We start from the raw sequence: 15887 nt of genomic DNA, 5'->3' as shown, positions 1-15887 counted from the left end.
AATTTGTGTCCTGAGCAGATTAACTATGCTTTGGCCCATGCTGATTTACACCATGGGGTAAAATTCTGGGTAGAACTCTTCCCTTTTGTCCAGGAGGAAATAGAACAGCTTGTACACAACTGACTCCAAGTTTGCAGAGGAGTTTTAGCAGGTGGACAAGACTGGGACAGGGAAGAAGAAAGAGGGTTTCTGCATGACCCGCTGTGATGAGGCACCTTCCCTGCACAACTGGTCCCCGTGTTCTGAATGGTCCTGAGGTCTGCATGAGCCTCACCATGGCTCAGTGACAGCATTTAGTCTTCTAATGAAATTCTCTTTCCCATGACATTTCTTTCCATGTCAAAATTTAATCTGCAGGCAGTACAGCTAGAGGAGAGGGGATTTTTTGTTGTTGTTTTAAATAACTGGATTTTTCTTTCCACAGAAAGGGTGGTGAGGCTGCAGGGGCACCCACCCAGCTCTGCAAGGCTGCCAGCACCTGCTGTGGCTCCCGTGCTGGCAGCGCAGCTGGGAAGCGACAAACAGCAGCCACCACACTTGCATCATCCTTTCCTCTGCTCGTCTTCCTGGGGCTGCAGCACCCACCAAACGCCGCTAGGACTTGCATCCACAGAGCTTCCAAAGGCAAGAGCCACACAACCAGCCAGCCCAGCCTCGCTTCCCATCAGGGACCTCTGTTATCTTACATATAGTAGCTCTGATACTACAGTACGCTCATTATGCTCAAGATAAAACTTGATAGAACTTGTTTCGGTTCAGCCCCACCGCACATGCAAATGCATATTAAGCAAACAGCGCAGCGCTTTCACCCTGTGTCCCACAGTCAGAGGCTGTTTTGTGGCTGTTTCCACTCCTTGAATTACACTCAGAGTGGCCAGTGGAAACCAGCTTCCAGCATCTCGTTTCAAGTGGCTGGCCTATGTGCAGGGCTGGTGGGAAGCAGGGGCCAGAAAGGAAGGGCTAGGCCTCCAGATGGTGCCTCCGAGCTGAAGGAGTGCTGCACCCACTCATCATCTGCTCAGAATAGACCCGACTGCAGCTCCGCAGCAAGCGCCAGAGACCACATAATGACACCCTACGGCACGGGTACAGAGGGGAGGAAAATAGGAAAAGTATATTTAGCAAACTATTTCCTGATACTGTTCCCCTCCTGTGAGAGCCAAGTATTTAAAACAAACATTGTGGGCAAATAAACTCTGTCCTTCAAAGCAGACAAGACATTTCACAGAAGCACAGAAACACGCAAGGAGGAAGGGCCATCTGGAGGTCTCTGGCCCAGCCACCTCCTCCCAAGCACATCCGCTCAGAGGAGGATGCTCTGCTGGAGTATCACCAGGTACTGAGCTCTCACAGCCTCTCTGCAGCCCCCTTCCTTTGACCACCCTCTTGGCAGAAATGTCTTTTTTATATGTATCAAGTCAGAAGTTGCCATGTTCCAACATGTCCCTGCTGCCTCTCGTCCCATCCCTATGCACCTCTGACAAGTCTGACTCCACCTTCTCCACCCCCGCCTGCTGTAGGCAGCAGCAAGACCTCTCCTCAACCTCTTCTAGAGCCTGAACAACTCCCCTTCTCCAGCCTCCCCTTGAAAGCCCCATGCTCCATTTCCTAACACCCGCCAACAGCAGGAGGTACAGAAGCATCACAAAAAAGGGAAAAGGGCAAGAAGTGAGTTAGGAAAGTGAGCAAAGCAAACGGGTATTGGGACCCATCCTGACAGGAACCATGTGACAGCCTTCCAGGGGTGACACCGTAACCCACCATTAGACTGGGTGCAGCCTGGGAGCAGACACTACCAGGAGGAGCTGCCATGATGGGCAGGGCCCCAGCACACTGTCTCTGCTGTTCTTATGATTTGAGCAAGAGACACCACAAGGAGATGGGAAGAGCACCCTGAGGGCAAGCGGTGGGCTGGAGCTCAGGCCAGCAGCAGGGTCGGGCTGGTCAGAGCAGCAACGCTGGGCTGGGTGCTCCAGCAGCCAGAAGCACCCACAGATGGCAAGGCAGGGCACTCTGCAGCCAGAGTTTTGGCACCCAGGACTGACCGAACCCACACTCTGCTCTGCACCACTCCCAGAGAAACAGGCTGGAAATGCATCATTTTTCATCTGTAGACAACTTAGCAGCTCATCACACAGATTTACCAGAGAAAGCTCGGCTTGGCTGGCCTAAACATGGAGCAAGAAGAAGGCACGGGAGAGCAGAGCAACCTCCTCTGCCAACATTGCACAATGGTAATTTTCAGTTCCTGAGTTTGGTGCTCCCGTGCTGGCTTTGGGACTCCTACTTGGGAAATCATAGAGGAGAAGCCAAGAGGAATTGTTCCAGCCACAGCAGACTTTCTTGCTACCCAACCACACCACCTCCCCCTCTGCCAGTGACCCATTGAAACTACTAACAGCTGGCCCAAGAACAGAGCTGAGGGAATGTGCTGGCTGGGAAGCAGCTGACAGAGGACTTGCACAACAGCACCTAGTCCAGAGCTAGAAAACTGGCTCGTGGATGCATCACAGGCTTCCTGTGTGACCCTGGACAGGTCACTTCACCCAGGCCTTAGTCTCTCCTGCTGTACACAGAAGGTGTCACATTTATCTGTCACAAGAATTGACTTACTGATGTCTAAGGCACTTGGAGATACTTGGATATGAAAAAAAAAACTGAACAAACACTGTGGAGAGAATACCAACCAGAGAGAAGAGCCAATGCGCACACGTGCTCCCACCCACTGACTCTACACGGCATGAGGTCCACGGTGTTTATAACACATGTAGTACAGACAAGGTGATCTTTCTATTGATAGAGACAGAGAGAAGAAAGATACCATAGATAAGTCTATCAGGGTATTTGTGAACAGTGTTCCCAAAGGATCTCAGGATGAACTTGCTTCCACTAGGAAGGATCAATTGTTTGCTCTCAGAAAGGCCACCCAAATACTGGGCAATACAGCTTTTAGGCCAGAAAAACCACAGATGGAACAGGCTGTGATTTGCAAAGCCACCTGATTTCAGCAGCTCTGTTTGTTGCAGGTTTGCATGCTCCTCCTTCTTCTTACCCTGATTCAGGGATCTCAATCTTTCTTGCCCTAGGCTGACAGGTGAGGCAGAGGGTCAAGAAATAATGGAGCCATTCTCTTCAGTGCCTTGTAGCCGTCAGTGGCTTCCAAGCAGTCCTCTGCCCAAGGATGGGAAGAACAAGTGGAGATGAAAGCCATTCTCTCCCATATCCATTTACCTCCCCACAAGAGCTTTGGTCTTTTTCACTGGGATAAATTTCAGCACCGAGTCTGACAGCCCCAGCAGCAGCCCTCAGCCACACAGTGGCTTTATGCATTATCACTCTGTCGTTTGGATGTAAACGGGGACAGCCAGCATGGTACAGGGGACATCAGAGGCAGTCTGCAGTTCTGCGAGGGCCAGATTGGATGCGATGCTATTGGGCTGCCCAGGAACGACAAGGTCTGAGTCAGCAGCTCCCGACCCACCAACCACGATGGACAGGACTGCATCTGACTCCTGGAAGGGTTCTTTGTTAGGGCCGCCTTCGGGGGAGCTTTCCCCAGCAGCACTGTCCTTCAGCTCTGCCAGGCCCAGCTGGCTGGGGAGGGAAAGGCCCGCCTTGCGCCCCCGCGCCACCCGCTTCTTCTGGGGCTTCCTGAGCTGCAGGTCTTTGTCCTTGGGTGAGCCCAGCCGGCACTTGTGGTCCTTCATGTACTTGTGGCGTGTGAAGCCTTTACTGCAGGTGGGGCAGCGGTATTTGTAGTTGCCGGTGTGCGAGCGCTGATGCTCTATCATGTGGGCTCGTCGGCTGAAGGACTTGTTACAGTACTGGCACTTGTGGATCTTCATCCCTGCACAGAGCATCGGAGGAGAGAGAGCTCAGTTAGAGACTCTGCATCCTAATACAGATCTTCAGGAAACCTGCACCATGTCGAGAGAGCGCACGACAGTTTCATCTCCTCTTCCAAGGAGATGCTCCCTGATAAAAGCACAAAACAGCCACCTCCTCACCCAAGAAGCCCCATTCTTTTTCAGCTTGCCAGTTAAAACAAACCCAAAACCCCATGGTCTAAGGAGACCTCAGGCAAGTTTGCAAGGAAAGGTGAGCAGCTACATCTTGAAAGTCTGTGTTTAGGAAGGGCTAAAACAATAGTTCTTGCCTCAAATAAGAGGATCAAAATATCACCAGAAAAAAATAGCAGGTAATCATGATAAAAATGCAAAACAGTGTTAAACTCTGAATTTTTTTCAAACGTATTTGGTACGTAAAAAAAGTTTCACTTTTTTTTTTTCTCCCAAGTATGGGGATGTACAGTCTGACACAAACCATCCAGTGCACTGTCAGCACAGTCCCTTCTGATCACACTCTGCAGGGCTTTGGACATGACAAGCATGAGAAACGACTTACAGTTTTACCCCAAGAGACAAGTCAGAACATTCCCAAGGGCATGGGAATAAATTATGCATCTTTATTAGGAGTGGGAGCATTGCTTTTGAACGCAGAGAGAAGGGAGTCAAATCCCAAGAGATCTTTTGAATGTGAGATAGTACTGGGGAGGAGTGGACGGAGGACTGTAGATAATTCATTCGACAGCAAACACACCGAGTAATCCAGCTCTGTTCTGCCCCTCGCCAGCAGGTCCTGCCTACAGATCTGTATTGCCTTAATAAACAGCCTAAAGCACAGACACAGCTGTGAATGCCAGCTCACTTAAAGAGGCCTGCAGCAACAGAGATACAAAGAAATCTAAAGCTAATAAATGATAGTAAGAATTTAGGCCTATATCTGGGAAATACTGTATCACACATGGTGGAAAATTCTCCCCCAGGAAACTACACAGTAACTGTAACTGAGTGGTGGGCGGAGGGACACTGCAAGGAAAGCACCTCTAAGGAACCTCCTGCAATTCTGAGGGTATAAAACAGAAGCACTTCCACGGTTTGCTCTTTTTCTCAGGCTTACTGCTGTAACATGCTCCTGCAGCACCACAGCGAGTCCCCCCCACTCCATTCCCAACCACTGGCAGCATGGGCAGAGCTGCACTTACCCGAATGGGACAGTATGTGAGCCTTCAGCTTGTCAGGCCTGTTGAACTCTTTATTGCAGCCCGTGTGGCTTCTGTAAGAACAACAAATGCTGGTGAGCAGCATGGATCAGCTGAGGATTGATGTACAAACAGATCCTGGACCACAAAGAGATCCACAACCCTCCTCCTTAGCAGCACCCAGGCAGGTCCCTGGGTGCAGTCACGGTAGGAGCTCTGTTTCAGCCCTTCTGGAGAGGGGCAAGAAATAAACGGGCTGCTATGGGGACACATGGCTTTGCTAGATCACACAGGGCCTGTGTCTCACTATGAATGCTCCTAAAAGCAGCAGGTTCAAGATCCCGGCTGGAGACAGAAATACTTTGGCAGGAGCTACAAGGTGGTTGGAGCAGAGAGAAGCAGGTCAGTCTTGGATATCTGAGAAGGCCCGTGGCTGTGCCATGGATTTGGGGGTGCACCTTCTAAACTCGGGCTTCCCCAGCTCATACATTAGCTCCTATGTTGCCAAGTGCTTTTTGAGACATGGCAGTTGGGGAGAGCCCATCATTCAGGGAACCTTGTGCTTTGTGGTCAAAAAATAACCCCTCTCTTCCCCAGTGCTCCCCAGGTACAAGCCCCCCAAGCCTCCCATGTAGGTAGGCTTTATTTTACAGGCAATTTGATGAACTGAGATGAAATGATGTGGCCCCGCAGGAAGTCAGTGATAAAGAACTGGGACTTCTGGGTTCCCAGTTCAAAAACACACAGCATTCCTGCCTCCCCAAGAAGCAGTGGAATGGCAGATGCCACACATGTACCCTCGGGTACCTTCAGGAGACATTCCTTCCATCCCAAACCTCATCCCCACCGCATTAAGACATGCTGCCATGCTGGAGACATGCTACGTACGAGAAGGGGCATTTATATTTCTTAAAAGGCTCATGGATCAGCATATGTCGCTTGAGTTTGTCCTTCCGATTGAAAGCTGCATCACACACTGAGCACTTAAAAGGCTTTTCACCTGGATAAAAAAAAAGAGACCAAGAGTCAGAGTCCAGTCACACAGGGCTTCTCGAGCCACGTTCAGGATTTGCTGTGGCAGCTGTGCCACTCTGCTTCTCTATATACTTCCCCAAGCTTCCCTGCCCTGCCTGATGCAGAAATGGATGGATACAATCCACACTGCATGCTGCTCCTGCTCACCAGGGCCAGCTTCCTTGGCTTCTGCAACCCCGGGCAGTGGGGAAGCCACCTCTGTGTTCCACTTCTGACCAGTGCAGCACTGCACATGCGGCTGAACCAAAACCGCACATCTGAGCCCGTGTTACTACAAATGCCTCAGACAGTCAACTCTGTTACTCCCATTATCAGGAAAATAGCCAGGGCATTCCAGGGAGCAGGAAGGACTGTGATACTGAGCTAATGAGCACTGCAGTGCCGGGGAAGCCCGTACCCGAGTGGATGTGGGCGTGCAGCTTGAGGTAGTGCTCTCGGCGAAAGAACTTCTTGCAGATCTGGCACTTGAACTTGCTGCCCCCGCCATGCGTGGGGATGTGGCGGCGCAGGTACCTCTCGCAGGGGAACACCTGTTAATGCACAAAACCAAGGCTAAGAGGCAGCAGCACACAAAGGACATCGCTGAGCCCGCACAGGCATGGGAGGTGTGGCCTGTATAGAAAGCATAAGAAGCTCATGGTGATTGCTTTCTCAGAAAGGACACACTGAGAAAACCTTCAGTTTTGTATAAGGAAAACACAGATAAAGCTTTAAAAAAACAAACCAACCAAGCAACAAACACTCCCCCCTCAAACCTTCTTAACCTGAAGAAACACATAATCTGAAACCTTGATGCTAACTTTTGTAGCACCATACTGCTGAGGACCAGCACCCCAGCAGGATGCCCAGTCTCCCACCAAAGCCAGCAGCAGGACAGGCTGGGCAAGGACCCCCAGTAGTTACTACCTTCCCACAGCATTAACTTCAGTTTCTCTTTCCTGACAATCTATTACCAAAGGCTCCCATTCATCATCTTCATAGAGCCAGTAGGAATGGTTCCTTTAGCTACTGGGGATACTGGAAATACCCAAGCTAAGTGAATTCCTAATGAGCATGCTGCAAACACACATCTGAGATAAGCACAAGAGAGCCAGGAGTTCTGGTACCCAGAGCTGTGCTCTCACATCTCAAGGAAACAGCACCAGTCGTAAGAATACAAACAGAAATAAAAAATGCTACTTCAGATAATGGGCTTTCAAACCCCTATGATGCATGCTGAAAATCCCACCTAGGCTCAGAAGGGCAGCTGTCACCTGGTGGGGGAAGTGGAGACAAGACAGGTAAAGAAAGATGGGTTACTAACCATGGCAGGAGTGCGTTTCCCCTTCCTGAGCTACCTCAGTACAGAGTGGCCACGCCTTTGAGATTGTCCCTGCCCCCACTGCAGGATTTTCATTTCCTTTGCTATAAACAGAGGAGCAAGTCCAAATTTTAGTCTGGATTTCAAAAAGTAATTTATTATAATTCAAACCCCACAAAATTCTGCCCCTCAAACCCCCTCGGGGGATGTGCTGAAGGGAGCATTTCCAGCCAAAACATACCTGGGCATCACTCCAGTCCCAGTCACATCACTCAGACAGGTTTCTCTTTGCCAAGGACACAGAGCACCCGTCCAAAGGAGAGGAATGAGGGGGAACCCGAAGACTTGCAAGAGGAGATGAGGAGAGCAGTGGAGGTGTAGAAGCTCCCGCAGGAGAGCCCAACCCTCACAGCCATAGGTAGCCAGGCACGGTGCATCAAAGGCACTGCCACCCCTCTGAGACCTCCCCAACCAGCCTTGCTCCTCCAGCTACACTTGCTTTTAAGAAACTAGGAGAGTAGCCCGGTGTGCAGTCCTGTGCTTTCATGGGAGTAAGGGAGCTCCCCTGAGAAAATCTGTTCAGCAAACAGGGCCTGGGAGAAAAGTCAGCACTGCAGGGAGGAACATACTCTGCGTGAGAGGCCAGAGAACTGGAGGCCAGGGGTGCAACCACTTCTGTCTCTCTGAAAAGCACTCGCGAGCCTGCCAGTCCATACTGAGGTAGGAAGGGAGAGGAAAGAGAGCCGAGGGTTCCCGTCGCCCTCAGAGCACTAGCTACATGTCCAGGACCGGCTCTGGCAGAGGTCACCCACCCACCTTCTGGCAGTGAGGGCAGGGAAAGTTGTGCGTTGCTGTCTGCAGATGGTGCTCCAGGGCTTCCGGGGTGGAGTACTTATTTACACACTTCACACATCTGAATGCGGAGAGAAAGGACAGAGCCTGTGAACAAGGCTACAGCCAGCAAACCCCACAGTGCAGGCAGAGCCCGGGCAGGACTGCCCAGCCCATTCAACCTTCCAGGTTGATATTTGACAGGGTCGGTTTGGTACAGACAATACCACCACCACCCCCCAGGTGCTCTGAAATCCCAGCAACCCACATAGCCAGATCACACTCACACAGCATCCTTCACGAGGGGGAAATGCTGGAGAACTGGGTGGAGAAGCTTTTAAATGCTAGTGCTCTTCCACACAGACTCCCACAGGAGCACCCAGGCCCGAGCACATATTCCACATTGCTTCCTCATGGAGACAAGCCCTAAGTAACAAATTCACCTTACTTAAAACACCTCCTTCCATCTTCATTGCACAAAGACAACAGCTCCCAGTGAAGGAGCTGAGAGCAGGCTTACAGCACAACAGCAGTGTTCCTCATGGCTGGGGCAGCCACAAGGTGACACACTTCCACGTGGCTGCTCCAGCATCTAACAAAGCTTCTGCTCATGCCTCCACCTCTCTGAAACCACCTGGGCCCTCTCCACCTAACTCACCTGTTCTCACACATCCTGGCAGTACTTCTGCTGGAGACCTCTGCCAATGCTGACTGATAATGGGCAGTGGGGACATGCATCATCAACAGTGAGTACAGAGGCACTCACAGTGTGTATCTCCTGTGAAACCCTTTTTCCTTAGATCAGACTAAAACCTCCTCTAACAAGCAGGGCTCTGATCTCAAAGATACCCACAAGCAAGCTGTAGGACAAAGCTCCGCAGTGCAAGGACAACTAGAAATCACGATCTATGCAAGAAGTAGCAGATATTTATTCCACGCAGCTCCAGTATCTTCTGGACTTCCTACTCTTCTTGTATGTCTCTACAGGCATTTCAAAAGCTCCAGAGCGCTCTTTGTGGAACTCCTCACCCTCTCCCCCTACATTAGTAGAAAGGCTTCCCCAGGTAATAGACCCTTTTGCAAAAAGGGATAGGAATTTTTTTCTGTTCACATCTTTTACAACTCACACTCCCTTTGCTGCAGGTTTTTAAGAATCCCAGAAAACAGGCTGGGAAAGTGCTTCCCTGGATCTCTGACCCAGTCCAGTGCAGGTTCAGCTGTGCCCATCTCACTCTTGACTGATGGTAAGAGGACTTGCAGTGATGGAATCTTCCCACATAACTGACCCCAGCCTTTCACTGCCTTTCTGAAAGGTTCCTTGCCTTCAAAGTGCTTGGTCACAGCAGCCTCATGGAGAGGCCCCCCCATTTGCCATCAGGGTGCCCAAAAGAACCATGGCCACTGGACTCGCAGCCCCCTCTTCCCTCTAATGCCCCCACCGCTCTCAGCCAAACACACTCCGCACCCACTCACTCCTACAAGCCTTGTGAGCATTGATTGCTACTGTACTTGTACACGGCCACGTCCTTCTTGGGGCTGTGCTGGGGCAGCAGGCTGTGGGAGTACTGGTGGACGCCCAGCTCATACAGGGAGGGGAAGTCCTTGCTGCAGAGGTGGCAGCGATAACTCAGCTCCTCCTGGTGGCTCTTGATGTGCTCCAGGAAAGACTCCAGCTTCTGGAAGGTCTGAGCACAGGTCTTCACCACACACTTGTACACCTGGGAGAAGAAGGGAGAGCAACTGGAATGGCACACCATGGAAACAAAGGGAAAATCCTCTGCCAACAGACAGAGTGGCTTTCCTTTTTGGAATCCGTTGCCTTTACAGAAAGGGACCACTGCCCCTTGACCCACTGTGCTGGAGAACAGCTGAGCTGATGTTATGAACAAAGCAGCACTGTGCTTCCCAGAGCATCCCACCATGGCCACAGCTCAGTCAGAGCACAGCAGTGAAACCCTGCCCTGCACTGCAGCAGGACACAATGTGGAGGTAAAACATCCCCTTCCTCTGCTGCCTTCTTCAGAGGGGTCTTTAAAGAACAGTGCAGAGCAGCTCAGCATCAAAAGGTGGCTGACAGCTCCAGGTGAAGCCAACCTGCTGGGAGCTGCACATTCTGTACACACAGATTGTCAGGGCACTCCCCTAAAAAAGCAAGGTGGGAGAAAGGGGTGTTCGAGTGAGCACCTGAAACCACTTGAGTGGGAGAGACCACAGCACCGCAGTGGTGACTGTCCTGAGGGCCACCTACACTGAAAATTTTGGACTTTGCTTCTTCTTTAGCCACCCAAACTGCTCGGCTGACTTCTCACTTGGCAGGGTGGAAGCAGCAGAGCTTTTCAAAGCCACCCAGACCACAGAGCTGCAATCCAGACATGCAGAGAACCGAGCTGCATGGGAAGCACTGGCAGCTTTACAGAGCAAGAGACCAAGGACAGATCCTGGGAGCCAGTGCACTATACGAAGCCCATTCCAATCTCACCACTGACACAGGGCACCCTCTGTCCCTACCTGCTCATTCTTGTGCTGTGTCATGTGCGATTTGAGCTGGAAATAAGTGTTGAATTTGCTGGGGCAGAACTGGCACTGGTAAGAGCTATCGATCAAGACAACCTGCTTGGCTTCCAGTTTGCCTGCCTCACTCTCCTCCAAGGGGCTCATGTCTTGGGGTGGTGGTGCAGGGTTCCTTGAGGGCTGAGTCAAACCTGGAGAAAGGGAGAGAGAATGTCACAGCCTGCCATGAGACAGCTTTGAAAGCTGCTCTGCAAGCCCCATGCTGCTGACACATACCAGGCCTGGCTCTGTGTCCGGGTTCTTCCTTCTTTGCAAAGATTCTTTAGATCAGACTCATTTCACTCTCTAACAGGGTAGTTATAAATTTGTCTACAGGTTAGTAAGGGCTCTGACTACTCCATCTGCTCCTCCTTAACCCAGTCTCTTTTTCCAGGGACATAACTGTGCTCTGTGGAGCAGTCAGCAGAACAGGCCTCCACCAGTAAACCAGAGCCAGAATTTACTCCCATCTCTGGCAGGAGACAGGAGGTTAAGACCTAGCCAGTAGCACAGAGTCCATGATGTCTGCAGAAAGCAGCTCCAGGGGGGCCTTGTCCTAGACATGACACTGACACTGCCTTCCCTCCCCTCCTACCAGGTGTCCAGACTCCATCTGCCTGCAAGGAGTTCTTCTCTGCCTCAGGTATTTTCAGTTGGCTGCTGGGGCCAGACCCAGCTCAGGCATGACTTGCACACTGCAAATAAGCGAGAGCACTGGGCTTTGCTAAACTACCAGCTTGTCTGGTGACTAGAACAGAGCTGTCAAGTGTGGCTCATGCACTGCCAAAACTGCACCTCCCAGGGAGTGAAAAGGGGGAAGACACCTCACTCTGTCCACAAGCACACACTTGCAGGGTTTGGAGTCACTGTCTCCACCAGCACCCGAATCCTCCATGGCTTGGGGTACGAAAGGATGCACCTGCCAGCTGGAGTCGAGCAAATCCAACCCACTGCTCTAGTGTGTGCTGCTAAACCCCACGGGAGGAATGTGAACAGCACACACAGCTCCTGTCTCCCCTCCCTCCCTGTCTGCAGGTGTGAGAATGTGCAGACTCCTCACACCACTGCTCTCCCCCAAGCACATGCCATCCCCAGGCAGCAAACCTGTGTTCTCCTCGTCTTCCGGCTGGTTGGGATTCAAGGCCATGACCTGCACTGTGATGGAGTTGCGGGACATAGTGCACCCCAGCCCTGGAGGCCACACTTTATGGGTTTGCATGTGCTTCTTCACATTGGACTTCTGGGCAAAGGCTCGGCCACACACAATGCACTGGAAGGGCTTCTCGCCTGTGTGACTGAAGGCAGAAGGCACCGGATCAGCAGCTGGCAGCCAGAGGAGGCAGCCCCCAGGCAAGGGACCATGGCGGGGAGGCTCCTGCAGGACTGTGCTAGGCACTCTGCGTGGCAGATCAGCACCTGGTCAAACCAGGGCTGTGAGACCTGATTAACTGGAGTAAGTGGATTGTGAGAGGCCTGGGGAAACAAGCCTGGTGCACAGACAAAACGCTTGCGGTCTGGGGATGACAAGGGATCAAAGAAAGAAATGGGAGAGGAAAAGAGCTCTGCAGCAACATCAGGGCATTTGCTGCCAGGGTGTCCACATGCACCTTGGGGACCCCATCACTTTCTCAGGTGTACAACCTTTTTCTTCCCTGTCACCCCTCCCTCCCCTGCACACATCTCTTATAGCTTGCAGCCCCCTGATCTCCCTGAATTTGCTCTCCCTTGTCCACAGCAGAAAGGTCTTTCTCCCTGCCCTCCTGCTTCAGCAGGAAGAGTGGACTCTATCCTATGGTGTATGTCATGTGGCAAGTCTAGGCCAGCAAGGGGAGCAAAACCACCACTTGCTCATCTGTCCTGAGTCCAGCAGACTCCAGTGAAGATTTCAACTGCCTCCTGACAGAGAAAAGCTCTCTTATAAGAGCTCCCTATATAGCCACTGAGCTTGGGTCACAGTTTGTTAACACCAGCAAACACAAAGGCTGCAGCTTGCTAGGGAGGGAGGGTAAAGGACAGAGGCAAGCAGTGGAGGTGCTGCTGCTCCAGTGATCAGGTGACAGCAGGTTTGGCTTTCAAAATCTCATCAGCAAGGAAAACAACTCTCCAGTCCCAGCCCATAATCAGCAAGATTATATCCATGATGCAACCTTCACCCCAGCCACTGGGGAGAAGGTGTCCTGGAGTGGGGGGAACAAAGGATCACCTCCCAGCACAGCACAGATTCTGGGCCATAACAAACACAAGCTCTACTGGACTGTGCAGACTCCCTCAGTGGGGCAGTGCCCACCTCCACCCCAGCCACTCATTACCTTCTGATGTGCTGCTGCAGGTCAAAGTTCTTGGTAAAGGCCTTGTCACAGTAAGTGCATTTCAGCTTGGGGGACTTGGGTTTGCCTGAAAGAGAAAGAGTGCACACAGGAATGAGATCACGTGGCACAGCCCTGTCCCCCCTGCACCACAGGGCCCTCACCCCAAGACATGCCTATTCAGGACCAAGAATAAAGGGCTTATGAAATCATAATATCTGGCTGGCCAGATGGGGGAGAGGTTATGGGCACAAATATACGTTTAACAGCCTGAGCTAACTCCAGAAGTACTGGGGAGTGTAGTAGTGGAGGGGGCAGGGCCATCCCCTTCAGGCATAACCACTCCAGGGATCCCTCCAGCTGTGCTGCAAAGCACCTACTTTAAAGGCATGTTGAGTGTTGGGAAAAGACACAGGATTAGTGAGAGGAAGGGCCCCAGTTCTGTCTCTCTCCTATGAACTCACCAACGTCAGCCATCAGCCAGAGCACATGCATATTTCTGCCATCCAGAAGATCAGTCAGTCACATCTTCTATCTACTATGATGGGGTATAAACCAATGGAAAACAGCAGAACCATGGGCTGCTCTAGGACATTCTGCACTGACAGCTGCAGCCTGCACGATCATTCACACCTCTGCAAATACGGTTAAACCCTAGCATCTGCATGGTTGTAACTCCAGAGGCCCAGCCTTCCTGGGGACGAAGGCCATGAGGCTTCCCTCCTCCTCATGCCTGGGCGCAGCTAAGTGTGCTGCATCACCCCAGCACTGGGCAGGCTTGGCCGGTGGAGGATCTGACACTCCTCCATCCTGTAACGGCGCAGGCCACTCCTGCCTCACCTGGGGACAGGGATGTTTTCTTCACAGGCACTAAAACACATGGCAGGGACGGGTCAGCTGGGACCCTGAGGAGAGTCTTCAGGGCCAGGCCACACCTACCCCACCAGCCTTGCGGGTGGGCAGGCTTCCTTAGGTTAAAATTACCAAGCTCTAACACCTTACTTTGCAGGATCTTCCCCATTTCAGGTGTGATCCAGGTAAGCCTTTAGCTGCAGAGATTTAGCACAAGCTGGCCCATGCAGTAGCACAGTCCTTTCATGCACACTCAGAGGTGACAGACAAGCAGCATGTCCACACCTCCTCCTCCTCCTCCTGATAGCTTTGGGTAGGGCATTGTGTTCCCCCTCACAGCTGCACACACAGACAGTGCCATCCCACAAGGCCTGGAGAGCCTGGGGCTCCACAGCCCACCACGCGATAAGCATGATGACCTACAGGTTAGTGCAGGGCCAGTGCTGTAAGGACACTTACCCTCCTGCAGCCCGCTCTCATTTTTGCAGCGCCGAGTTTTGGCAGTGGAGGTGGAATCAAAACCAACCACACTGCCTCCTCCTGCGCTGGTCAAAGGCGTGGGAGTGCTGGTGCTCTTGGACTTGAATCCCTGCTTCCCAGGGCTGTACACAGGAGGAGAAGGGTACACGGGACTTTCCACACACTGGCTTGGTACCTGCAAGAGTGCAATTTATCAGTGGAAACAAGCCCTAACCTTCATCTCCAGCAACACCTGCCACACCAGGCTTAGTCTGGCTGAGTTTTTTGCCTCCAGACAAACTGGATCACATTTCTGGTTCACCAGTCCAACAGTGCATCTCTAACTAAAACTAACACCCTGCACAGTGTGAAACTCTCATGCTGAACACCAGAAAGTATTCAGTGGTTATTACAGCAGGAACAGGACAGCAAAGAAACACTCTGAAGGAGCTGTCTAGTCCCTCATCTATGTCTCATGCCTACAAGAGTTTCTTATCCCCCTGGAACAGGTTACCAGAATGATCACCACTGACCCTGTGGGTTCACACCCCCTCTGAAGGAAGGGATCTCCAGGCCCTGCTGCCTGCCCCGGCAGGACTGCAAAAAGGAAGGAAAGCATAAGAAAACTCTGGAGGGCAAAGCACAGCTGTTTACATTAGCACCAATACTAGAAAAGGACACTTTGAGAAAAAGACAGAGGCATCAGTCTGGGGTGACATGGCCTGAGGGAGTTTCTGTTGCCCACCCTGATAAATTAGCACAGACACATATTCAACATCCCCCTCTGTTTCTGATCACTGGCACTTCCAGATTAGATGCCACCTACAAAAATAAGGCTGCCAAAGTTGTCACACCCAGGAGTTTCTGTTGTGAATAGCAGTGCTAACGTGGAGGCTGTGAACAGCTGACCCACCAGTAAATCCACCCCTGCCTGTGCCTCTCTTTAGGAAAAGCTGCCTTATCAAGCTCATCAACATTTAGACTGTATTCTTCTCTCCACTTAAGCCTGCAGAGCACAGCACAGTGCTCTGTACCTCTCTGGGATGTGAGCCCCTCACCTCAGCTCCCTCTCACTCCCAACATCTGCAGGTATCCCTCAACCACAGCAGATATTTGAGTCTCCTAAGCCTGTGCCAGCCAAGTCCTCCATCCCTCTTAACTGTTCCTCTTGTTCTCAGAATCCCCACCTCTTGTCCAGACCCTTTGGTTCAGCACCTTCTCCCAGAGGAAACTATCATTGTCAAACAACCCAACTCATCTTCCTAGACTCTAATTCTGCATTTCTGGTTTGGGTGACTGCCAAGCAGCCTGGCTCGTTAGACAAGGCCCAGGAGGACTGAGCCCCTCCACAGAGCCCCCGGCCATACCTCCATGGGCGGGTAGGGCTGCAGCCCCAGTGCCTGGATCTCCACCGTGCTGTTTGCTGCCAGGGGAGCAGGCGCGCTGTACACTTCAACCACCCCGCTGCCGCCGGCGCTGGGCTGCCCAGGAGGCCCCATGCTTGGCGGGGGAG

At 51.9% G+C, this 15887-nt stretch overlaps 1 protein-coding gene across 3 annotated transcripts in view; it reads right to left on the bottom strand.

The window, feature by feature from the left end:
• Positions 1 to 414: 414 nt before the first annotated feature.
• Positions 415 to 15887, bottom strand: part of ZNF341 (zinc finger protein 341) — a 21658-nt gene continuing 6185 nt past the window's right edge. For all 3 annotated transcript variants that reach the window (XM_026862172.1, XM_026862171.1, XM_026862170.1), the window contains 11 exons: positions 15742 to 15887; positions 14375 to 14570; positions 13067 to 13151; positions 11862 to 12052; positions 10716 to 10909; positions 9717 to 9925; positions 8193 to 8289; positions 6474 to 6606; positions 5930 to 6041; positions 5045 to 5115; positions 415 to 3847 (listed from right to left, as the gene is read on the bottom strand). The exon at positions 15742 to 15887 is cut by the window's right edge and continues 118 nt beyond it. In XM_026862172.1, coding sequence (XP_026717973.1) covers positions 3333 to 3847; positions 5045 to 5115; positions 5930 to 6041; positions 6474 to 6606; positions 8193 to 8289; positions 9717 to 9925; positions 10716 to 10909; positions 11862 to 12052; positions 13067 to 13151; positions 14375 to 14570; positions 15742 to 15887 — 1949 coding nt within the window. In that variant the 3' untranslated portion in view covers positions 415 to 3332. The remainder of the gene's footprint in view (positions 3848 to 5044; positions 5116 to 5929; positions 6042 to 6473; positions 6607 to 8192; positions 8290 to 9716; positions 9926 to 10715; positions 10910 to 11861; positions 12053 to 13066; positions 13152 to 14374; positions 14571 to 15741) is intronic.

Source organism: Athene cunicularia (assembly GCF_003259725.1).
Source record: "Athene cunicularia isolate RWA chromosome 20 unlocalized genomic scaffold, athCun1 chr20_part1, whole genome shotgun sequence".
Lineage (NCBI taxonomy): Eukaryota > Metazoa > Chordata > Aves > Strigiformes > Strigidae > Athene > Athene cunicularia.
The sequence above is the reverse complement of the archived record's forward strand: the minus strand, read 5'-3'. Positions and strand labels throughout refer to the sequence as shown.